The sequence below is a fragment of the Diceros bicornis genome, chromosome 19 (genome assembly GCF_020826845.1).
Source record: "Diceros bicornis minor isolate mBicDic1 chromosome 19, mDicBic1.mat.cur, whole genome shotgun sequence".
NCBI classification, from domain to species: domain Eukaryota; kingdom Metazoa; phylum Chordata; class Mammalia; order Perissodactyla; family Rhinocerotidae; genus Diceros; species Diceros bicornis.
In genome coordinates, this window is record NC_080758.1 from 40,856,615 (window position 1) to 40,883,913 (window position 27,299).

At 36.6% G+C, this 27,299-nt stretch overlaps 1 protein-coding gene across 1 annotated transcript in view; it reads right to left on the reverse strand.

Moving 5' to 3' along the window:
- ESF1 (ESF1 nucleolar pre-rRNA processing protein homolog) overlaps positions 1 to 27,299 on the reverse strand; it is a 61,879-nt gene that overhangs the window by 3,453 nt on the left and 31,127 nt on the right. The window contains exons 10-12 of the mRNA XM_058563243.1: positions 14,448 to 14,569; positions 5,786 to 5,873; positions 1,587 to 1,663 (exon numbers count right to left, since the gene is read on the reverse strand). Coding sequence (XP_058419226.1) covers positions 1,587 to 1,663; positions 5,786 to 5,873; positions 14,448 to 14,569 — 287 coding nt within the window. The remainder of the gene's footprint in view (positions 1 to 1,586; positions 1,664 to 5,785; positions 5,874 to 14,447; positions 14,570 to 27,299) is intronic.

Consider the following 27,299-nt stretch of genomic DNA (forward strand, 5'->3'; position numbering starts at 1 on the left):
TATATGATGGTGGTTCCATAAGATTAGTACCATAGAGCCTAGGTGTGTAGTAGGCTATACCATCTAAGTTTGTATAAGTACACTCTATGATGTTTCCACAATGACGAAATTGCCTTAGCAACACGTGACTGTATTTAAAAACCAGACCACATTTCACTTAGTATAACTGGTTAGTAGGCTGTAGGAATAAGTCTTCAAATCCCCCAAATAAAAATTTCTCAATTTCAATTTGGTCTTTTTGAGCAATGACACTGAATCTAATAAACATGTATTTTGTGATACAAACTAGACTTTCAAAACATGTACTTTAACAACAGGGAATATCTTTTTTCTTTTTCTGCCTTTATTTTTCCAATATTGATATACTTCTATGAAGGCAGGATCTTAATATTTGCTTATGAAATCTAATATAATGCCTGTTTCCACTAAACAGATATTTTCTACTGACCATGGGATTAAACGTGAACCCTCAAGAATCAGTAAGCAACCATATATACTAGAGAAAACATAGAGCATGCTGCTAGACTTGTGTGAGCCTTCCTGTATTACCCACTCTAGACTGCTTTATTTCCTTTCATTTCTATCACTGGCACCTGCAATTGGTTTTCTTTTCAGAGCCATTTTCCACAACTGAAAGATTTTCTTTGTACTCCTTAACTCTATGAGTATTACTGCATATGCAATAAATGGAGAATAGAAAAGGTACACTAAGATGCACAGTTTAGGTGACCACTCAGTCATGTATGTGAACATCAGCCATAGGGATGTTGTTGACTCCAATTCCTGACTCAGCAAAAATACATATTACTCTGTGCCACGGATCTTTGGAGCCACTGAAGCATAAAGTTCACTGCATTTCCAAGAAAGACTTTAATTTTGTACATTAAATTTATGTTGTTAGCAATAATAAAAAGGGAGAAATTAGCATTTGATAAGCCATAAAAGCAAAGTCTGTATCACAGGACAGATTCAAATTGAATTCAAACTACGGAAATATTATTTTGAGGTTTGAATAGTAGTATTTTTTGTCTCAGTTATTCAGTAAGGGTTTTTAATAACGACACATTTTGCTCTTAATCACAAAGGGACAAGTCTTGGATTTGTGGTAAATTTTAACTTTGTACTAGTTGGAGAAATGTTTGGTAAAAAGATGATATTTAAAAACTATGGGGGCCGGCCCGGTGGCGCAAGTGGTTACGTGTGCGCACTCCACTGCGGCGGCCCCGGGGTTTGCTGGTTCAGATCCCGGGCGCGCACCGACGCACTGCTTGGCAAGGCATGCTGTGGTGGTGTCCCATATAAAGTAGAGGAAGATGGGCATGGATGTTAGCCCAGGGCCAGTCTTCCTCAGCAAAAAAAGAGGAGGATTGGCAGATGTTAGCGCAGGGCCGATCTTCCTCACACACAAAAAAATAAATAAATAAATAAAAAATGAAAAAATAAAAACTACGCTGCTAAAATATTTAATTATGTGTTTTACAGTTTATAAATTTCATTGCAAATATCAGTTATCTTTTTACTAAGGACACTAGAAACTCACGTGGGCAACTTAATTTAAATTGTACATATCAATTATTGTGTTTTACCCTTTGTCTTTCTATTTCAGTTTCTTCCTCAGGAGATGTGCCATCTTTTGCAGACTTCATTGATCTTTTCTTTACTCCTGGTGCAACAAACCAACATAGGTGGGTTAAAAATTACAACACTATCGCAACAATCTGCTTACACTAGGACAAAAATGCAAGATATCTAGGAATAATCTTATCAATAAATGTACAGAAACTAAAGAAGTAAAAAAAATTTTACTGAGAGATGACTATGGTTATGAATGGAATAAATACAAAACATGTGGATGGGGGACTGAATATTGTAAAGAAGGAATTTCTTTTGCAAGTAATGTATAATTACATCATCAACTAAAAAACAAAAACTATAAGATCATTTCAATAGATATAGAATAAGCACTTGATAAAATTCAACATCCATTCATGAAAAAATATATACATTTAATGAAATTCTAAATAAAAGTCCATTCAAGGAAATTTTTACAGAGATTTACAAGATATATTTGATATACTAGTGACACAGTGTAGTCAAATGTACTACAAAGTGAAAATAACCAAAAAATACTGTACTATACAATGAGAAAAGTAGGTGTGGCTTGGTATATACAATAAATTGTAGCATCAGACATCACTGGTAAAAGAAGGGATTATTCAATAACTGGTGCTGGGCAATTTGTTTTACTGTAGAAAATAAAATCAAGTTATAGCCTTACCTCATAATGTACAATAAAATAAAATGCAGATGGATTAAAGAGTTAAACATTAAGAAAAAAAAAACCCTATGAGAGAATACAGGGGAATAGCTACCTGATCTTAACTAGAACAAATATTTTGTTAGCATAAGAACAATAGAAGAAATCACAAAGAAAAGAAACCCCAAATGTAAACTCTTAAAACTCTGTATATAAAAAACGCATCAGCAAAATGAAAAATTCATCTTTACAATTAACAATTTAACAGTAATTACCTGTAAGTACAAGTTTAACAAAACCCTCTTTCCTTCTCTGAAGACAAATCTAATCTTCAGTTAACTTTCGAGCTCTATTATAAGGGAATACTAGTCATGGTAAACATGGCTTCTAAAAGGAAAAAAATAATTTATTCTAGAAGTAGATTATATTTTTGAAACTCTCATTTGATACCAAGTTTGTAATTTAGAAAAAAATAGAAAGAAAAATTATAGCAAATTTATAGTGTAGGGGGAAAAAACAGAAGGAAAAATTAGAAAAGATTTCTAGTACTCATTTGGCTCCTAATCCGAGCCAAACACCAGGTCTGGCATCAATCAATGAACCCAAATCCTCCATATTTTGAAGAGTGTGTAAGTTTAGCTCCATGGGATTGCCTAGGGTAAAGGTGTTATAAATGTACCCAAGTCCATCTGGCTTAAAATGTCTCTGTCCTGCTCAACTATGGGACTTGAACTATACACCCTTCCAAACACTAATGCTTTACCTCTTTTTGCACAGCTGCTCCTTCTCAGTTTCTTAAGCTTTCCCCCTACCTTCCAGGTAGTACCTTCTCCAGTATGACAGAGTAATAGTACCTTATATAGGCTTTAACTGACCTCAGAGCCCAATCCTCTCTTAACAATGCTTTCTACCTCTAGTCCCATGGTTTGAAATACTACTTATATGCTACTGATTCCTAAGTCTATACTTGCACTCTGACTTCTCAGCTGATCTCCTGGACTAATATTTCCATTGGGATATCTAACTGACATCTCAAAGTGATTATACCCAAAATGGACTTATTGACCTTACATCTCACCCAAACCTATCATTTCTACATTCCTCGCTAACTTAGTAAATGGAAGGGCATTCATCCAGAGACTCAAACGAAAAATCTAGGAGTCAGGCTGAATTTCTTCCTCATTCAAATAAATCAGCAAGTCTATCTCCAAAATATATCTTGAATCCCATTCACTTTTCTCTTTCTAATTCCATTACTGGCATGCCATCTAAACCAACCACCATCTTTTGTCTAGATCTCTGCAAAGCCTGGTCTCCCATCTCTCATCAATGCTTTTCTTCACTTTGTTCCCTTCATGGACACCAGAGTAATATGTTAAAATATATACCATATCATGTCACATGCTTGCTTAAAGACCCTACGTGCCTTCCCACTGTCAGTAGAGTAAAATCCAAATTTGTTTCCATGACAACAAAGCCCTGTAGGATTGGTCCTGTGTCTCATACCAAACTCCCTCTCTGACCATTCTCCAGCCACATTAGTGTCTTTCAATTTCTCCAATAGGATTAGTTCTTTCTCACCTCATAGCCTTTCTAACCACTTTTCCCTCGTTTGCAGTGCTCTTTCCCCAGCTCTTTATGCTGATTCATTCTCATTCTTCAGGTCTCAGCTCAAATGTCACCACCTCAGAGAAGTCTTCTTTGCTTACCCTATGTAAAGTAAGCTATTCTTCTTCCTCCCAGTTATATCCCTTATATTACTCTATTTATTTCCTTTAAAACACTGACCATATTCTCCTAATATTTTTATTTGTTTACCTATTTAACATGTCTTTCCTAAAACCATAGACTCTTGTTCAAGGGATGTAACTTTGCATGCATTATTACTGTTGTACCTCTAGCCTAGCAGAGTATACAGTACCTGTAGGCACTCAAAAATATTTATTGATAGAATGAATAAACAAACATGGCAAGACACCACTTTTTGGTCCTAAATTTTATGTAAAAAAATTCTCAGCCTTTCTGTTTCTATTTTTCCTTAAAAAAAAAAAACAACTTAAGCCCAGATATAAATAGTTACTCCTAGGAAGTATTCTGAAACCAAAAGTATATTCAAAGAAAGCAAATTTTATTTATAGTTTCCCTTGGAGCTTCTGATACTAACTTTAGAGAAAGCTTATTCACAATTGCAAAGTGCTGATTCCAAGAAACAAGCTACCCCAAGCCATCAAATCATTTAACTTATTCTTTGAATCCTACCCATAATTCCACAATCTGACCAGATTTTACATGCCAAATGAAGCACTTTGGAATGAGAACAAGGAAACTATAATGCTTTGCATTTCTCCACTATAAACTTGGTTTCCTGAAATCAGAGGATAAGGCTAAAATCCATCATCTTCTAGAAATGACTGCTCAGGTATGATAAAAAGCAGAATATAGTAAGTTTCCACTTCCCTTTCCAATTCCTAAGAATCTCACATCCTATAATAGATTTTATTCATCTTGATCTCCTTTTCATCAATAAAATGTCAGTGCTAAAAGGCTGAAACAATCAGGAAATAATTTTGAGCAATTTTGACTTTCCTGTTGAGAACTATTCTGGCCCACTAGTCACGAGGGACAAGAAGCACGGAAACTTTATAAAATCCTTCTCTTTACAATGCCAGCTTGGAGTTGCTCCAAGAGCAAGTCTTTTGGGGTTCATGTGTGTGGTATTCAGATCAGAGGAAGACAAAACGCATGAGAACAAATGGAAAATGCTTACAGTCGTCTCTGCACTGACTTGTCCAAGTATGGCCTGAACCTTACCACACACATTTATACATAACAGAAAGGTCAGAACGAAAGCATTCAGGAAAGAATGAGTGGTGCATATGCAATGGAAACAAGGGTCCCTGGATATAGGAAATCAGGTACCAGAGAGTTGAGAGATTCAAAGAAAAAAGGGAGGAACCTGGCTTTCAGCTATAATGAACCAGGATAAATGCAAAAGGGATAAAATGAAACACAGATGCTTTTCTATATTTGAGCAGAAAAGCTTTTATACTATAACACCATGTAAAAAATTTTTAAAAATGTATATACACATATGCAGACAAACATAAACAAATTTATTTCACTCTTTCATTTTTTCATAGGCTTTGCAGAGAGAGACCTAGAGGGGATGTGTTATGAAAAAGCAGTGAAAGCACACAAGAAGATGACTATTCCTTTTTCTCTCATCCCTTTATAGTAAATCTGTCTATAAGGATATTTTCTGGAAAAGAATCCACAGCAAACTGTTAAATTAATCATGTTACCAAAAGCCTCATACAATGAAATTACTCCCTGTATGAATGGGGGGTATGCTGACCCTTCTTAATCTGATCAACAGTTATGCCCCATATGACAGACCTGCTCATAAGCCACTAAGGGAGCTATACAAATTCTAGGAATTTTTAAAAAATGAGTAGTTCATATTGTTTCTACTCACGTCACCTTTTTTCTTTATATTCCATTGAAAACTACAAATATGGGCTGGCTTACCTATTTTTTTAACTTCTTCAGCAAAGTATGGGTCATTCAAATCAACATCAGAGGGAAGTTCCTCTTCACTGGCCTCTTCAGCAAGAGCCTTAAAATTAAATATAAAATACATACAGTTTATTACAAGGACCATAATAGATGTATGTGAAGGAAAATCATATGATTTCTTTTAAATCATGTAGTTCAATCTAAAATTAAACCAGTTTTTTAAATGGATCTGTTTATAAAACAACTTCCATCTGAGTTATTCTTTTGTTCAACAAATATTTATGGAATACTTAATAAATCCAGAAAAGTATGTAGAGCTTTTGGGAGAAATGAAAGTTAATATACAAGGTTTCTGTCTTCAAAAATTTTAGTCTATTAAAGGAAGTTAGACATATAAACATATACAAGAGTAATAATAATTCAACAAACAAAGTGCTGGAAGAGACATAAAGTGATACAGACATTCAAAGGAGAATACTTTTAGATAGGTGATCAGCCAAGAGAGGTGGCCTTATCCCTCACAAAATTGAAAAATGGCAGTGACTATCCCTAGCTTAAAGTAGTGCATTGTGGACTATATTTTAAATTATTATTTAAAATAATTTATTTGCTGGTTAATTAAAGAAAATTATTTTTTAATGAAAATTCAAACATATACAAAAGCAGTAAGGACAGCACTATGAACCCCCTGGTCTTATCACCCAATTGCAACAATTATCTTGTTTTATGTATAATCCACCCCTGAAAATTCTTGGGCTGTTTTTAAGCAAATCTGTTAGTTAAATGTTCCCTAATCAAATTTGAAGGGACTGTCTACTAACTTAGTATATTTAAATTAAAAAATCAAATCAAGAGTGACGTCAGCGTCATGGCGGAGTGAGCTTTCCCATAAACTCTTCCCCCGATAAGATACAACAAAAGGAACAGTCATAGACCAACAATGGAATCCTAGACAGTGAAAAGCAAGGTGGGAAAGATCCATACTGCCACACATCTGAGAGTGGAATGTGCTGGGCCCCCAGAGGAAGTGGGGAGAGGTAAGGAGAACTCCTCTCCCTCACCATCAGATCAGCGATCCTGGTACACGTGGCTCCCAAAGAAGGGGGAGGGGCGGCCCTCTGCAGGGAAACCGTAGCTCTTCTAGCTCTCTCAGCCAGTGGGAAATTCCAACACAGAGGACTCAGAACTGCTACGGGGTACCATCAACATCTGAGCACCCCAGGAGAGCGGATAACGAGGGGTGAGCAAGAAGCCCCCCACGCCAGGGACCCAGCGGGCAAAAGAGAGAGGCCCCCTTCCCCACAAGCCGGACACTGCAGCTCTGGTGACCAGACCAGACCAAGCTGCCAGCAGATCGCAGGTAACAGCCAAGGCAGAGAGCGCAGAGGGCTCAGATTACACAGCCTTTTACCCCCACACAGTGGCAGCGGGTGGAAATTGCAACCAGATATTTCCAGGATGAGGAAAAACAAAGCCAATACAGGAACCACAATGCAAATGTACATGAAATCACCAGACCAGAAACAAAATGACAAGCACCCAGAAACCAACCCTGAAGACAGACAAATCCATAACCTAAATGACAGAGATTTCAAAATAGCTATCATAAAAAAACTCAACGAAATACGAGACAACACAGACAAACAATTCAATGACATTAGGAGTTTCTTCACAAAAGAGATTGAAATCATAAAGAAAAACCAATCAGTGCTGATGGAGATGAAGAACACAATGGAGGAGATAAAGGAGAATCTGGAATCTTTAAAGAACAGAGCTGACAATATGGAGGAAAGAATTAGCATTATAGAGGACAGGAATACAGATATGCTCCAGATGGAAGAGGAGAGAAAACTAAGACTAAAAAGAAATGAAGAAAGTCTCCAAGAAATATCTGACTCTATTAGGAAATGTAACATAAGAATTATAGGTATTCCTGAGGGAGAAGAGAGGGAAAGAGGAACAGAGAGCCTATTCAAGGAAATAATAGCTGAGAACTTCCCAAATCTGGGGAAGGAGCAGGAAATACCAGTAAGTGAAGCCAATAGGCCACCTAAATACATTAACAGGCAAAGGCCCACTCCATAACATGTAGTGGTAAGGCTAGCCAAAGTCAATGACAAAGAAACAATATTAAGGGCAGCTAGACAAAAACAAAAAATAATGTACAAAGGAACTCCCATCAGGCTCTCAGCGGATTTCTCAACAGAAGCTTTACAGGCTAGGAGAGACTGGAATGATATATTCAAAATTCTGAAAGACAAAAACTTTCAGCCAAGAATACTCTATCCAGCAAAAATATCCTTCAAATATGATGGAGAAATATTAACTTTCCCAGATAAACAAAAGCTAAGGGAGTTCATGGCCACGAGACCCCCACTACAAGAAATACTCAAGAAGGCCCTCAGGCCTGAAAAAAAGAAGAGAAAAGGAATACAAAGCTTGGAGCAAGGAGAAAAATACGTAGACAAACTCAGAAAAATAGTAGATCTTTACCGGTATAGGTTAGCAACCACTTAAATACCAAAATCAAAGATCAAAGGAAGGAATTCACCAAAAATAAATTTAACCTCATCACTGTAAACACACACCCACAACACAAGATAGAATAAGGTATAACAAGAACGACTTAGAAGGGGAAGAGGAAAGTGATTGAATTGACTTAGTATAAGGAAATAGGAGGCCGTCAGATAGTGGACTATCTCATACACAAGATTTTTTATACAAACCTCAAGGTAACCACTAAACAAATAATCAAAACAAAATCACATATGATAAACAAAGAGAAAACCAGAAGAGTCATAAGACAGAACCACCAAACTGAATTGGCAGTCCAAAACAAATGGGACAAGAAACAAAGGAACCGCAAAAGAACCGGAAAATAAGTGACAAAACAGCAACATTAAGCCCTCATATATCAATAATTACCCTAAATGTAAATGGACTGAACTCTCCAATCAAAACATACAGAGTGGCAGGATGGATTAAAAAGCAAGACCCAACAATATGCTGCCTCCAGGAAACACATCTTAGCTCTAAAGACAAGCACAAGCTCAGAGTGAAAGGATGGAAGAGAATATTCCAAGCTAATGGCAAACAAAAAAAAACAGGTGCTGCCATACTCATATCAGACAAAGTAGACTTCAAGATAAAATAGGTTAAGAGAGACAAAGAAGGGAAATATATAATGATAAAAGGGACACTCCACCAAGAAGACATATCACTTATAAATATATACGCACCCAACATAGGAGCACCAATGTACATAAAGCAACTATTAACAAACCTAAAAGGAGACATTAACAACAACACAATAATAGTAGGGGATCATAATACCCCACTTACATCAATGGATAGATCATCCAGACAAAAAGTCAATAAAGAAATAGTAGACTTGAATGAAAAACTGGAAGAGATGGACCTAGTAGACATATACAGAGCACTCCATCCAAAAACTGCTGACTACACATTCTTGTCAAGCACGCATGGAACATTCTCAAGGATAGACCGTATGTTGGGAAACAAAGCAAGCCTCAATAAATTTAACAAGATTGAAATCATAACAAGCATCTTTTCAGACCATAATGCTATGAAACTGGAAATCAACCACAAAAAAAAATTGGCAAAGTGACAAAAATGTGGAGATTAAACAACATGCTACTGAACAACCAATGGATCATTGATGAAATTAAAGGAGAAATCAAACACTATCTGGAAACAAACGAAAATGAAAATATGCCATACCAAACCACATGGGATGCAGCAAAAGCGGTCCTGAGAGGGAAACTCATAGCAATACAAGCCCACCTTAACCAACAAGAAAAAGCCCAAATAAGCAACCTTAAATTACACCTAACAGAACTAGAAAAAGAAGAACAAACGAAGCCCAAAGTCAGCAGAAGGTGAGAAATAATAAAAATCAGAGCAGAAATAAATGAAATTGAGACCAAAAAAACACTAGAAAGGATTAATGAAACAAAGAGTTGGTTCCTTGAGAAGATAAACAAAATTGACAACCCCTTAGCCAGACTTACTAAGAAAAAGAGAGAAAAGGCTCAAGTAAATAAAATTAGAAATCAAAGAGGAGAAATTACAATGGATACCACGGAAATACAGAGGATTATAAGAGAATACTATGAGAAATTATATGTCAACAAATTGGACAATCTAGAAGAAATGGATAAATTCTTAGACTCATACAACCTCCCAAAACTGAACCAAGAAGAAATGGAGAATCTGAATAGACCAATCACAAGTAAAGAGATTGAAATAGTAATCAAAAACCTCCCAAAAAATAAAAGTCCAGGACCAGATGGCTTCCCTGGTGAATTTTACCAAACATTCAAAGAAGATTTAATACCCATCCTTCTCGAACTATTCCAAAAAATAGAGGAAGATGGAATACTTCCTAAATCATTCTACGAGGCCTACATCGCTCTAATACCAAAACCAGACAAAGACAATACAAAGAAGGAAAATTACAGGCCAATATCGCTGATGAGCATAGATGCAAAAATCCTCAACAAAATATTGGCAAACCGAATGCAGCAATACATTAAAAAGATCATACACCATGATCAAGTGGAATTTATACCAGGGATGCAGGGATGGTTCAACATCCGCAAATCAATCAACGTGATATACCACATCAACAAAACAAAGAATTAAAACCACATGGTCATCTCAATAGACACAGAGAAGGCATTTGACAAGATACAACATCCATTTATGATAAAAACTCTCAACAAAATGGGTATAGAAGGAAAGTACCTCAACATAATAAAGGCTATTTATGACAAACCCACAGCCAACGTCATACTTAACGGGGAAAGACTGAAAGCCACTCCTTTGAGAACAGGAATAAGGCAGGGCTGCCCACTCTCACCACTCCTGTTCAACATAGTACTGGAGGTTTTGGCCAGAGCAATTAGGCAAGAAAAAGGAATAAAAGGAATCCAAGTAGGCAACGAAGAAGTGAAACTCTCACTATTTGCAGATGACATGATTTTATATATAGAAAACCCTAAAGAATCCGTTGGAAAACTATTAGAAATAATCAACTACAGCAAATTCGCAGGGTACAAAATCAATCTACAAAACTCAGCTGCATTTCTGTATGCTAATAACGAACTAAGAGAAAGAGAGCTCAAAACGCTAATACCATTTACAATTGCATCAAAAAGAATATAATATCTAGGAATAAATCTTACCAAGGAGGTGAAAGACCTATACAATGAAAACTACAAGACATTATTGAAAGAAATCGATGATGACATAAAGAAATGGAAAGATAACCCATGCACACGGATTGGAAGAATAAACATAGTTAAAATGTCTATATTACCTAAAGCAATCTACAGATTCAATGCAATCCCAATCAGAATCCCAATGACATTCTTCACGGAAATAGAAAAAAGAATACTAAAATTCATATGCGGCAACAAAAGACCCCGAATAGCTAAAGCAATCCTAAGAAAAAAGAACAAAGCTGGAGGCATCACAATCCCTGACTTCAAAACATACTACAAAGCAACAGTAATCAAAACAGAATAGTACTGGTACAAAAACAGACACACAGATCAATGGAAAAGAACTGAAAGCCCAGAAATAAAACCACACATACACGGATAGCTAATTTTCGACAAAGGAGCTAAGAACATACAATGGAGAAAGGAAAGTCTCTTCAATAAATGGTGTTGGGAAAACTGGACAGCCACATGCAAAAGAATGAAAGTGGACCATCTGCTATCGCTATTCACAAAAATTAACTCAAAATGGATCAAAGACCTGAAGGTGAGACCTGAAACTATAAAACTCATAGAAGAAAATATAGGAAACACACTATTTGACATTGGTCATAAAGGAATCTTTTTGGATGCCATGCCTACCCAGACTAGGGAAACTAAAGAAAAAATAAGCAAGTGGGACTTTAATTTTAATTTTAATTTTCAGATTAAAGAGCTTCTACAAGACAAACGAAACCAGAATCAAGATGAACAGACAACCCACCAGCTGGGAGAGAATATTTGCAAAACATACATCTGACAAGGGGTTGATCTCCATAATATATAAAGAACTCACACAACTGAATAACAAAAAAACAAACAACCCGATCAAAAAATGGGCAGAGGAAATGAACAGACACTTCTCCAAAGAAGATATACAGATGGCCAATAGGCACATGAAAAGATGTTCAACGTTACTAATCATCAGGGAAATGCAAATCAAAACAACACTAAGATATCGCCTCATGCCCATTAGAATGGCTATAATATGCAAGACAAAAAAACAACAAATGTTGGAGAGAATGTGGAGAAATAGAACCCTCATACACAGCTGATGGGACTGCAAACTGGTGCAGCCTCTATGGAAAATGGTACGGAGATTCCTCAAAGAATTAAAAATAGAGATGCCCTATGATCCAGCTATCCCACTACTGGGAATCTATCCAACGAACCTGAAATCAACAATCCAAAGAGGCTTATGCACCCCTATGTTCATTGCAGCATTATTCATTATAGCCAAGAAGTGGAAGCAACCCAAGTGTCCCTTGACTGACAACTGGATCAAGAAGATGTGGTATATACGTACAATGGACTACTACTCAGCCATAAAAACAGATAAAATCGTCCCATTTGCAACAACATGGATGGGCCTGGAGGGTATTATGTTAAGTAAGCCAGAAAAAGAAAAACAAACACCGTATGATCTCACTCATATGTGGAATGTAAACCAATACATGGACAGAGAAAACTGGATTGTGGTTACCAGGGGCAATGGGGGTGAGGGGTGGGCACAATGGATGAAGGGAGACATATATATGGTGATGGACAAACAAAAATGTACAACCCAAAATTTCACAATGTTATAAACTATTAAAACATCAATAAAAAAATTAAAATCAATAAAATAGTAGATATATGAACTAAGGTTAGACTACACAGATTGAGTTTATCCCCAAGAATCTAAAACATTTCTAAATCACTTCAAGAAAAACATTTAGAATGCATACTGCTAAACATCACACTGCGTGCTGAAGAAGACCCATCAAGCCCTAAAGAATACTTATTTTGATATTAGTATCCTGTTAAGAACTAGACTCAGAGCACTGAATCTAGAACAAACTGAGCAGTCAACAGATGCATTTTTAATGTTACTGATAAAACGAGTCCAGTCTTAGCCTAATGAAGGGAAAAAGTAAAAGCACAAGAAAAGCTCAAAGCGTCTAGCAAATGAAAATCAAAGAGAATAGCTGCTATGGTCTCAGAAACGAGCAACTACTTTATTGACCCCATAAAGACCCACTTGTAAGTCTTCCAATAAACTGATGGCTTAATCACTTGTAGAATTATTCCATTTAAAAGATATTTTGCTGCCTACTTAGTTTTATATTTTAGGGAATAAGAGAGGTAGCATATCAATGGGGACAGGACTCTTACTCCATTCCCTCATTTTACTAACCATTTCCAGAAATACTCACTATAATAGGAATACAAAAATCATTCCATCGCATCATTCAACTTTGTAGCCCTCTATCTTTACTAACACTGAAAGTCACAGCTATACCAAAAGCACAAGCTTGCACAGTAGAGACAGAAATAATATAGCACAGTAGAAAGAACACATTAACAAACTGTGTATTCTCAGACAAATCACTTACTTTTCTACAACTATAAAACACCAGGGTGGGACTAGAAATAATCATTTAGGATTTCTCAAGTTGTAAGATTCTGTGATTAGTGATATCATCTTAAGGCAATGACTATACTGCCAGAATGCTGCATTTCAGTGACAAGACAGAGTGTTTTTAGTGGCAAAAACTGTACGTAGTCTCAGCTATTACTAAGGACTCTAACTCTGGAAAAGACGTTATCCCTGAATGATGGGAGTCAAACCAGATTTTTCACAGACAACATATCAGCACAGAGGAAATATTCTTAATAAAGGGATTTAATGACAATAAGATGTTAAAACATCCACATGATAATATTGAAAAATGAAAAATGCAAGTTGATAAATAGGAATGTACAGAAAAATTTCATTCATTTAAAAAACTTTCATATGGGGCCAGCCCCGTGGCTTAGCAGTTAAGTGCACGCGCTCCACTACCGGCGGCCCGGGTTCGGATCCCGGGCGGGCACCGACGCACTGCTTCTCTGGCCATGCTGAGGCTGCGTCCCACATACAGCAACTAGAAGGATGTGCAGCTATGACATACAACTATCTACTGGGGCTTTGGGGGAAAAAAAGGAGGAGGATTGGCAATAGATGTTAGCTCAGAGCCGGTCTTCCTCACAAAAAAAAAAACAAACTTCCACATGTATATATCCTCAAGTAGAAAAGTCTGTGTGTACCTCTCTTCCTCAAAACACAGAACAGAATCAAACTATCTAGATATCAACTAAACTATGTATTTTATTTACACAGCATGTAAAATATTAGAGAACAGTGGTTAAAGTGGCTCTGGGGTTATACCAGGCTTTGTACATCATTATGTAGTCTTGCAGAAAACACTTAACCTATTAGGTTCTCCCTTTCCCCTTTCTTAAAACTGCGATGATAACAAGGCTTACTCCAGTGATTGGTTACATTATGAGATAATGCATGGCAAGCACTTGGAACCTTCTGATACATGGTTGTTGTTCAATAAATACTTGGTCATAATGATCAATGAGACCTTCTGTTTCTTTTTCAGTCTTTTTTTCTCTTTCTTCTTCTCTAAAAATTGTTCCCAAGGGGTCAGTTTATCCTTTCCTTCCAATTTGTTTTTGACCATTTCTTCTGCACTTTCTTTAAGACCTGAGGAAAAACACAAATAATTTTAAATGTTATATCTTTATTAACTTAAAAATGTAATTTACCAAAAAAAAGTAATTTACACGTATTTAATAGCATAACAAGATAAAATGTAACACTGAATTTTGTAATACTCCAAGATCACAAAGTAACGCAGAATCAACTTACATCAAAGCTATTTCCTAATAACAAACAACAACAACAAACCAAACCAAAATAAACAAACAAATCCAGCAACTTGTTATACAGTCAAGCCACTAAAGAAAAATCCTTTATTTAGACTCAAGCTTCATTTCTATATACTTAATTTAATGGCTTTGAGCCTCTAAGAAAAATTCTGGAACAAAATCTTCTCAGAATAGAACTATTAATTAATTTTTGGTAGCAAAAGGTAAGTAGTCTGTAACATAATTATCTCTACTTGCTTCTGTCGCCCAAGCCTTTATTTCCTGGAAACTATAGGCGACTAACAAAAACTGATTAGCAAGGCAATCCCTGTTGAAATATACCAGAAGGAATGAATTCTCATAATCTCTCCTCAAGCACTCTGTGAGGCCACATCTTTAAGATCAAAAGGACCACCAAGTTCAGATTCCACTTTCTATGGTTTAGCTCTTTCAGCTGTTATTTGCTCTTGTACTTTATCTCAAAAGGTCCTTGTTCCACATATTTTGCAGTTTCTGATTCATGTTTCTAATGTGGCTTATGCAATAACTGGAGTAGGGTGAGAAGGGGAAAGATAAAGCCCCAAGGCTGATCTATCAGTCCATGAAGACCCTTTTTACTGCCAAAGGAAAGGAAATGTGACTACTATGCTGTCCCTTTTGATAATAAAGACGTTTGTTTTATTTTTTGGAGGTCATAGATGGGTTTAGGGAGGAGGGGGCCTCACTATTTATTTATTTTTGTGAGGAAGATCAGCCCTAAGCTAACATTCGATGCCAATCCTCCTTTTGTTTTTGCTGAGGAAGACTGGCCCTGGGCTAACATCCGTGCCCATCTTCCTCCACTTTATATGGGACGCCGCCACAGCATGGCTTGACAAGCGGTGTGTCGTTGTGTGCCCGGGATCTGAACCCGTGAACCCCGGGTCGCTGCAGCGAAGCAGTGCGCATACTTAACCCCTTGCGCCACCGGGCCAGCCCCAGGGTCTCACTATTTAGATGACACAAAATCCATTTAAAACAAACAATAATTAACGGAACAGTCTAAAATACTTTTTAAGAGAGACATGATGGTTGGTCCACATCATCTCCCCAGATACATTCTCAATTCTAAGAAAGTGAAAACAATCCTAAGAATGTAATAATTCCCCTTCTCCCTGATGAGTATACTGAGACTGAAAATATTCAATAACTTGCCTAAGAACATGCAGCTAGGAAGCTGCACAGCTGGAATGTGAACTCCTGGGTATCCTCTATACTATTATCAGATATATCTAAAATGCTGGATTGACCTAGAATAAAGAAATGTATAGCTCATGAATAAAATCAAAAGCTTTGGGCCTCAGGTTCCTCATCTAAGAAATAAGGTTGGTCTAGATCAGAAGCATGCAACTCCTCCCTCCCACATACACTTTTCCCTCAAAGAAAATATTTGGTAGAAGTCCAAATACACAAAACAACTAAAAGTAGTGTTTTGGGTTTTGAGCCCCAAAGACAAGTATGAAACAGCTGGAATAGATGATCTCTAAGGTCCCTTCCTTGGTTTTTAAGCCAAGACTTAATCTCTAAATTTCTGTGACTTAGAAAAGTATTAAATTATATGCATACTCAAGGTTATATAGATTTGTTTTTATGACAGGGTAGGATCTCTGATTTATTGGATGCCAAATCAGAAACACAATTCTCAATTTAAAAATCCTTCTTTTAAGAAAAACACAATTCACTTTATTAAACAGTTTTCAGGAGAAATGTGAACTGTATAAAACCATGTCCAGATCTCTGACTGCATCAACAGATACACAGCACCTAGGAAATATAAACTGGGATCTTCATTTGGGAGAAAGCAGCAAATCTTGACAAAACAACTTGATTTCAAATAACAAAAGAAAACAATTTATATATGATGCCTGTGGGTTGGCACACAATCAGTCCAGTCTCAAATTCTAAATGCACAGTATTGTATTATTAGGTATGAAGTTTAAATAATAATATTTAAGGTATTCTACTATAATTTCCTCATGCATTAAGAAAGATTTTATTAAGACTTCAAAATATTAAATTAATATATATATATATTTTTTACCAACAAATATTCTCTAATTTTGATCCTTGAAACTTAAACTCTACTTCTAGCCTAGCACTATGCTAAGAAAGGTTCTGTGTTGTTGTCTCTTTCAGGTGACTAGAATATTGGTTTGATGTGTCTCAGTCTCTATGAATGTCTACTCCACATGTGATTGAGTCAATCTTTTTTGGGAACTTGGATACCTTGAGAATTGATAAAAACTATGGAATCTCTCCCTGAAACACTGTACTGGAAAATCTTGCATACAATGTTCAGAGAGTTTATGGATAGCCAATGTTCATCTCTACCAAAGAACATTTACAGAGGCTGTAGAGGTCGAGTGGAACACAGAAGTCCATCTCCCCAAACTTCAAAACTGATCAGCATTGACATTTGTAGGTTCTACATCAGAGTTTCTCATTTCAGCATTACTGTCATTTTGGACTGGATAATTCTTTGTTGTGAAGGACTATCCTGTGCATTGTAGGATGTTTGGCAATAACTCTGGCCTATCCACTAGAAGCTAGTAGCCCCAGTAATGAAAATCAAAAATGTCTCCAGACATTGCCAAATGTCATCTTGGGGAGCAAAATCATCCCTAGTTGAGAGTTGCTGTTCTAGACAACAATTAGAAGACATTTCTGAAAAGAAGGGCTATTTCATTATTTGTATCATATAAATGATGTTATTTTATTTGATACCTGATTATATGTCTTTTCCACTTTAAAAGTTTCATCTGAGTATGCCTTTTCTTCCAGCTAGACCAAAGGCAGCTAAAGTCACCTTCTTTTGTATTTTATAATATTTAGCATAGTGTCAGACACATAGCAAGTACTTAATAAACACTTAATTGATCTATCTTGAAGGAGGGATTCTTATTTCAAGCCAACTGTTTCATCTTTCATGTCTGGAACATATTCTCTCCAACAGAAAATGAATCAAAACTTTAGGATCTAAATAAACGGCCTTATCCCCAAGTGGTTCATGTGTATTTTTTTAAAGGACCTACAGCTCTAGAATAATTCATGAAATATTTATTCTCAGGAAATATTTTATATTTTTCTGGTATTTAGTTTGTTTATAACAATAAAGAAATTATATATTCAGTTAAATACAGTCTGTAATTTTTTGCCTGGCTCTCTCACTTAATACACCAAAATAGTAGAACGACAAACATATTGCAATGAATTAACACACCACCATGATAACTTAAAAATGCTTTGTTCTCCTTGTCATCATGAGGTCATTTAAACCTCTTGCCATGGATCATAGTTATGTTCTAAGTTCTTAAAAATATGCCCATCCCAGAAGCCTCTTGGCATACGTACAAGAACATTCTTCAGACAGTTTTAGCCTTATTTGAGAGCAGCCACTATGTGACTAAAAAACGACTGCATTATAACTGTTTTCAGTTTTGCACGAATTTGTTTTAAAAGGTTTTAAGCATATAGTCAAGGACTGCCAAATTAGTTAAAAATAACATGAATAATCCCACAAATAAGAGGTAAAAAATTCTTTTAAAGCCAGCCATGAACACAGACGACTCAATTATGACAATAATAATTTAAGCGCAATCCACTCAGAATTATTTTGGCAGTTTGCATACATACGAAAATATTTTTAAATATCCTTTCAAAATCCACTAAAACAAGAATATACATTCCTCCTGACCTTACTCATTTGAAATAATTGAAAAGTCTTCAAGAGACAGGACATGAATAACTTAAAATAACTAGGTATTGGTTTTGTTTATAAAAACAAAATGCACGTTTCAAGATTTCTGATATAGGCTGAAACTGGCACTTTTTATTTAAATGAGGACTTAAGATTCACTGAGAATATTTATGAACACTTACAGCTCAATCTTTATTTATGGTTGTATGTTTAAATCAGACTGTGCAACACTCAATTCCAAAGGTAGCTTTTAAAATATAAACTAACCACCACCACTAGCCAAACTCCCAACTTGGAATTCATTCTGGGTATAAAGGTTTTTAGAGGAAAACCACCAACCACGTCCCGAGGAACACTGACATCAAAGGCACCACTTCAAACTGGCTAGTTATCCCCAAGGGTGTGGGGAGAGGGAAGGTCACATTTACTTATATAATAGAGGTCACAGGAATATTTGGTCCATATAAGCTATGGGAATCTTTACCAGTGGCATTTTTTTCTCCATGGTAACCAAGTGAGTACATATACAGGGTATCCTTAAAGCATATGATAAGCCAAACTATCAATCTTTGCAATGAGAAAGATGAAGATTTGAAGTGTTTTGAACTTGGTTCAAGACTTGTTCAGAGTAAGAACTTGTTTAGAACAGTGTTCAGAATTTGGTTCATAATTTCTTATTTGAGCTTCTGTAAATCCCTGTCTTGTAAACCCTTAAAGTACTATACTCTTTTATTCTGCATCATATATCAGAGTTGGAACTTTGTATTTATTTGTGATTTTTTTTTTTTTAATTATTAGTAACGGCTATATCCTTCACTAGGTTGCAAGCTCCATGAGGGTAGAGGCCATAGCTTGTTTTTTTCTTTTTTTTCCCACAAGGTAACCCTAGTGGCTAGTGGAGGGCCTGGCATATAGTGCTTACCTAGTAAATGTCTGTTGAATGAAAGTGCAAAGGAAGAGATAAATGAGTCAAATTTGTTCCCAATCTTATGAATAGGGAGCAACAGTGCATGAAATTAACAAGTAAAATAACAGCTAGCCTTTGGGAACAATAGTAAACAGCAAAAATTACTAATCAGCCAGAAACAACAAATACTCTTTGTATGCACTTAATACTGTTAGAATACTGTTATATCTACTATATGGAAACAACACAGACAGCTATAATAAAGATAATAAGGATAAAGGGGTTTGGGTAAGCTACTTAGATTGGGAACTGCTTCTCATATAGCATTTAATTCTGTATCTCCCAAAACATTCAATGAGGTAGTCACAGAAGATATCCCCAAGTATGTGTTGAATGAATAACTGTTAATGGTTTTTGTTGTTGTTGATTGTCTAAAAGCTATTTCAGTGGGTAGCAACTGTCTTACATTTGTCTTGAATTTGAGCTTATCATATTCTAAACCTCTTCTAAATCTCCTCTTACTATCCCTTAAAATGATGCCTTCCATTTTCAAGTATACTCAGTCTACCGTGAATCAAGCTTCTTAGAATCAAATGTTCTTAAAAAGCTGACTTCAATATAAGACATTTGGGCCTCATTAGGGAGCTATTGTTTCCTATATTTGTCTGTATTTTATTTGTATGTTTTCTTTGCCTTTCACGTGCTTTGTAATAACAATGTACATAATATCAAGCTATCTTAACATGACAGACTAAAATTCTGGCCAAGTCTGGTGAAGCCATTCTGCTATTTAATTTATGGTAAAGAAACTGAAGAACTACTTGTTCTATTGTTATTTTTTACAAATAATGTTTACAGACAAGGTAGAAAATAAATGAAAACTTTTATTTATTTATTTATTTTTGTGAGGAAGACCAGCCCTGAGCTAACATCTGCCAATCCTCCTCTTTTTTTTGTTGAGGAAGACTGGCCCTGGGTTAACATCCATGCCCATATTCCTCCACTTTTTTTATATGGGATGCTGCCACAGCATGGCTTGCCAAGCAGCACATTGGTGCGCGCCTGGGATCCGAACTGGCGAACCCTGGGCCACCGCAGCGGAGCGCGCGCACTTAACCGCTTGCGCCACGGGGCCGGCCCCAAATGAAAACTTTTAAATGAATGGCTAAGACGTAAGAAAACCAAGTGAATTTTTCAGAGTCCAGTCACAACAAGAAAGTTCAAATAGAAATGTTAACTAGCTCAGAAGCAGGGAGCTTGGGGATAGATACTAATCTCCTACGGTCTAGTACGGACCTAGGATTTTAAGAGGCTGCTAGCCAAGGAGAAAGGGGATAAAGTCTGTAACCTGATCATGATGGGAAGTCCCATCAGAGACTACTACCATGAAGCCAGGATCCTTAAGGGTGCTGTCAGTGGGTACTGCTCCTCCTCCGAAAACTCAGAGGGAATACATGCCTGTTTGGGTTTTGGCTACGGGCAGAACAAGGGAAGTAAAAATACATTTATCCAGAGAATTTATAATCACAAGCCCACAACTCCATGGGTTTGTGGCTGGAATTCACATTATCATTGTGGCCCCAAACGCTGCAATCCAAAAATTTGGTTACAATTGGTCTTGGATTAGAAGTGCCTTTAGGCACCTGGGAAATACTCTCTAAAAAGGGCACTTTTGACCCAGGCCTCTGAGAATTCCATAGGTAAAAAGAATATCCAAGAACAATGAGATTACAATCAAAATGCAATATGAACCAGAGTAGGCACAGACAAAATAATACAAGTCAGACTATATAGGTTATATAAAGACTATATATTTTGGAATTGTCAGATACAGAATATAAAACCAACACATTTAAAAAAACAAAAGAGGAAATTAAAAGATAAGATTATCAAAAGTATGAGACAGATTTGGAAAAGAAAAATTTTCTGAAATAAAAAACATCACTGAAATGAAAAAAGTCAATGAACAAGTTAAACAGCAGAATACACAGAGGTAAAGAAAAAATGAACGAACTGAAAGACAGAACTGAAGAAGTTACCCAGCACGCTGCATAGATTCAAAAGTATGGAAAATATCAGTTATTAGATACAGAATGAGAAGGTACCACACATATCAAACAGGACTTCCAGAAGGAGAAAACAGAGAAGATGAAGAAAAGGTAACATTTTAAGACAAAATGGCTGAGAAGTTTTCAGAACTGACGAAAGACACTAATCTCCAGGATTCTGGATATCCAATGACTACTAAGCAAGATTAAAGCTAACGAGCAAAAAATGACCTAGATACATCATAGTGAAATTCTAGAACACTAAAGTATTTAAAAAACCAGGGACAAAAGACAACACTGTGGAGTAAGGCCAATTCTTTCCTGACAGGGTTCAAAAATGGGCCCCGGAGCCCTGGGATTACCATAGTGCGTTCTTTAGTTACACTGGCTTCCTCACATGTAACTCTATCAACAGGAGTCAATGGGAAGACTTGTGAGCTCATAGCAAATTTGCCTCTCCTCAGAAACGGGTTAAGAGGGGGACTGGCTTGGTGCATCCATGCCAACAGCAGATACCTTCCCTTCCTAATCCTCAACACTCACTGCCTCACGGCCAAAATCTGCCTCAAACCTACCAGGAATAATCTCTTTGTGTCTTTTATCCCTATTCATTCTAGTCACCACCAAAATGCTCCTAATCAGGTTCCCCCTAGTCTCCCATGTTCTTATCCTCAGAAGTTAACTGTATATCCACTCTTTACCACTATCTCCCTATCCCTCCAACTCTCTACCACTAAATCCTCTGGAATGTACAGTACATCATCAGTAAAAACTCAATTATTCTATCTCTGAACATTTTCTTCATCTTCTTGCTCTGATTGAAACCTGGCTCTCCCCTGAGGATACTGCACACCGCAGCCCTTTCAGGTGGTTTGTTGTTGGTGGGGTGGTGTTTGTTTTCTTCACAGAACTCTCATATCAAATGGCCTGGCGGGCGGCAGGCGTGTGTGTGGAGTCATTAGTGCTCTTCATCCAGTTTTAAGAAGTGTGATACTGGGCCGGCCCCGTGGCTTAGCGGTTAAGTGCGCGCGCTCCGCTACCGGCGGCCCGGGTTCGGATCCCAAGCGCACACGGAGGCACCGCTTCTCCAGCCATGCTGAGGCCGCGTCCCACATACAGCAACTAGAAGGATGTGCAACTATGACATACAACTATCTACTGGGGCTTTGGGGGAAAAAGGAGGAGGATTGGCAATAGATGTTAGCTCAGAGCCAGTCTTTCTCAGCAAAAAAGAGGAGGATTAGCATGGATGTTAGCTCAGGGCTGATCTTCCTCACAAAAAAAAAAAAAAAAAAGAAGTGTGATACTGGTACAAGGACAGGCGGACTAACCAAGCAATAAAACAGAGAGCAAAGCAACAGATCCATGCAGTTCTGAAACTCTGGTACATGACAGAGGTGACATGTCAGATTACTGGGGCAAAGGAGAGATTATTCAATAAATGGAACAGGATAAAAAAGATTTTCCATGTAGAAGAAGATGAAACTGGATCTCTACCTTATATCATATTAAAAAATCAACTCCTGATGGATCAAAGATTTAAATGTCAAAAATCTTAAACCTTTCTACCTTTAGTAGAAAATAAAGGTGAACATCGGTCTCATCTGTACAGAAAAGGATTTCTTAGATAAAACACAGAAAGCACTAACTTACAAAAGAAAAGATTAATCTGAAAATATTAAAATCAAAAAATTTGTTCATTAGACAAGACCTCCAAGAAAGTGTGTGGGGGTGTTTGGGGGCGGGGGGGAGAGTAGAAGAAGAAATTTGCTATCCTATAAAAGATAAAGGAGTAGTATCAAAGATAAATAAAGAACTCCTAAAAGTCAGCAGAAAAAGCACAAACAATAAAACACAAAAATGGCCAAAAGACATCTATGAGTATTATTACTGAGGAGGAAACATATATGGCCAATAAATATATGATGAGATGTTCAATCTCATTAGTGATAAGAGAAATGCAAATCAAGCACTGCTGGGGGAATGTAAACTACTACCATCATATTGGAAAAGAATTTAGTATTTCATCTTGTAAAGGTAAACATTCACATACCCTATGACCTAGTAATTACACTCTTTGATAAATACCCAGAAAAACCTAAACACATACCAGGAGACATAAAGAAATGTTCGTAACAGCATGATTCACCATAGCAAACACCTAAGAACAACCCAAATGTGTATCCAACAGGAGAATGGGTATATAAATTGTGGTATATAGCAGTCAAATGAATCAGCTACAGCCACACAAAATACGGATAAATCTTAGCAATATAATGTTGAGGGAAAAAAAAAGTCCCAAAAGATTTAAAAATATCTAAAACAAACCCACCCACCCACAATGTTAACAAAATTAACAGCTTTAATGAGATACAGTTCATACACCATACAACTCACTCATTTAAAGTATACAATTCAATGGTTTTTAGTATATTTACAGATGTAGGCAACCATCACCACAGTCAATTTTACAATATTTTTGTCTCCTCAAAAAGAAATCCTCTCTCTCTCCCCCACACAGGACACTCCAAAACACCCCCCACCCCCACTGCAACTACCTCCTGTTTCTTTAGATTTCCCTGTTCTGGATATTTCATATAAAATATGTGGTCTTTTGTGACTGGCCTCTTTCACTTAGCATAATATTTTCAAGGTTCATCCACTTTGTAGCATATATCAATACTTCATTCCTTTTTATGCACCCACACTTTCTAGGAATATAATGAATTACATTTGGAATTATAAATGAGATGAAAATATATACAATGGAAAGCAAAAGAGTGAATACCGAAATCTGGATGATGGTTATCTCAGGTATAGAGAAGCAGGGGAGACCAAATGGATAAATGTAAGTTATTGCACAGTTCTAGCTTTTGTAGTGGGTTCACTTTTTAGTTATTAAAAATAAATAAATGAAAGGGGTCATGCTGGACCAATGATGAGAGTGTCCCAATCCAAGGATTATAATTAATCTAATTACGTGAACCAGAGGTAGACAAGAATAAAAAGACAAGTTTAATAAATTTGACTATACCGTTTGCATTCAAGAGACACTATAGAGTAAAAAGACAACTCACAAACTAGAAGATATCTGCAAAACATATGACTGATAAAAGACCCAGCCCAGAATATTCTGAAGAACTCCTATGAATCAGTAAAACAAAGACAAAGAACACTACATAAAAATGGTCAAAAGACACGAATAGGCATTTCACAGATGAGAAAACATGAAGAAATGTTTTTCATCACTAGTAATTAGGCTAACGCCTGAGCAGCCCTTTGAAAACTTAAGTTAGGTCATATCACTTTCATTTCCCATTTAATTTAGAGTAAAAGCTAAAGTCCATCCAGAGGTCTACAAAACCCTTTGTGATCTGGCCACCTCTCTGCCCTCATCTTCTACTACTCTCCATTCCCTGGCTCATTCTGCTCCAGCCACATCCGCCTCCTTATTATTCCTGGACAAATCAGACATGCTTCCCCCTCAGGACTTTTGCCTTTATTGTTTCCTCTACTTGAAATGCTCTTTCCCAAGATAACATGTAGGGTGCACAGTCCTTTTCATTAGGTCTTTGTGCAAATGTCACTTTCTCGATGAAGCCTTCTTTGACTGTTCTATTTAAATTGCTACCCAATCCTACCCTTGAACTTCCTATTCCCCATCCAGGCTTTATCCTTTTGTTTGCATAGCCCTTAATCACCACTTGATTATTTTACCCATTTGTTTACTAACTCCCTTTCTCTCCCCTTCCCCAACCCACATACTAAAATGTAGGGCCCATGAAGGCCTGGACCTTTGTCCATTTTGTTCAGTGCTAAATCTCCAGAGAAAAGAACAGTCTGGCACACATGGCAGGAACTCAACAAATATTTGAGAATAACACACAAATTAAAACCAAAATGAGAAACCTTTATTTAGATACTCAACTGGCAAAAACTGAAAAGCCTGACAATATTAATTAACAGTGAGGATAAAGAGCTATGGAAACGCACACTACTGTTAGAGGAAAATAGTACAAGAACCTGGGAAAACAATTCAGCATGACCTAGTCATAGTTTCCGTGAGCATGCTCCACAACCAAGGAATTCTACATATATCCAAGAAATTCTATATATACCCAGGTGACAAGTCCAAGAATATTCACAAAGGCATGGTTTATAACAGCAATAAACTACAATAACTGGCAACAGAATAGATACATTGTGATATATCTCTAATGGAATTCCACGTAGCAGTGAAAATTAATGGACTACATCTTCACATATGGATATGGATAACTCTCAAAAATAGAATGTTAACAGCAAAAAGCAAGTGACAGAAGAATACACAGAGGATGCTTTTATAAAGTTCCAATTTAAAAAAACTAGATACAGACTGTTTAGGCATGCATATATGGTAAAACCATTACAGTAGAAAAAGGGAATGATTAATAAGAAATGTAGTGTCATAGTTTGCTCTGGTAGTGGAAGGAAGCGGGTGGAAGTGGGGAGTCTCATAGAGGACTGCAGACATTAGTAACGTTCTTTCTTAAGCTGGGTACACAGGTGTTCATTTTATTATTGTTCTTTAAACTGCATATATATATTGTGTTTACCTTTTGTATCTATCTTTATCTCCCCACAATGAAACATAGGGGAAAAAAAGGGTAGTGAATGTTTACTCTTCGACAACTGTATGCTAAACTCACTTTCACCTGCCTTTTGTCAGTTAATCTCCATCAAAACAATAGGTACTTATCCCATTTTCTGATGCAAGCCCTCTACGCTCTTTCCATGATCACAGTAAACTACTAATACAATCTCAAATCTCATTATAAGCAGGTCCCAATCTACAGACTGTATTTGAAAATCAACCTGTAAATTGGTGGCTTGAAACTCAGGGGTGCCTAATTGTTTTCCTCGCTGGGAGAGTTTTTGACTACTTAAGCTATTACTATGCAAGGATATTTTGAGGCTAGGGTACAACCAATGGCATTTCTAAGTCAATTAAAGAAAAAAATTTTATAAAAATGAAAGGAAACGAAAAACACTTCAACTCCCTAGCATTTCAATATTTAAGAACTTTTCAAACTAGATTTTTCTTGCTGCAATCTAAGCATTTTCTTCCCCATTTACTGGGGTGGATTTATAGATCAGTAAACTATATATTCTGACTATTTCTAAAAAGACTTCCAAAATAACTATTAGGAAAGCAGTGCCTTCCCGGCCTTTTTCATAAAATGGTAGACATTAAAAATGATAATATTTGCACAGTACACTGGAGCAAATGGAGGAAGAAACCAGAGAAGGATACCAACCTGGGGGCTCTGGTTGGCCTAGGGGCTAAAGGGATCAACACTTTGGCAAATCTGTAATCCACTGGCGGTATATTGGTTGAGAATCTCTAAAACAGAGTTATCATTTAAGGTTTACTCTTTCAACTTTTCTAGTATTTGTAATTAACTCAGAGTTTATTTCATTGGCAACGTCCTCTATTGCAACATTTAAAAAAATTATAGAATAAGAGTAATAAAGAATGAAAGTAACATGAAAATCTAGGACTTCAGTATTTCCATGGCTTGTCTCATAAGCAAGCACTGTTTCTATTTTTAGGGATTCTCTGAAAACAAAACCTATTAAGGAAATCTATGACAGGTCAAGCACTCTTTGGGTCCAAGAAGATAACCAGATTCTTGGAATACCAACTAATAACATGCACATCTAGAAGCCTGCAATGTTCAACAGCAAATACTCAAAAGCCTTGCTTTGCCTTTTTTTTTAAACTTTCAGAACAGCTTATTCATCAGAAGACAGTTTTCTCAGATGTTGTCACACATGTGACCCTTGCTGCAGAACACAATGTTCCCACACCCTGACAAGTCTATGACAACATACA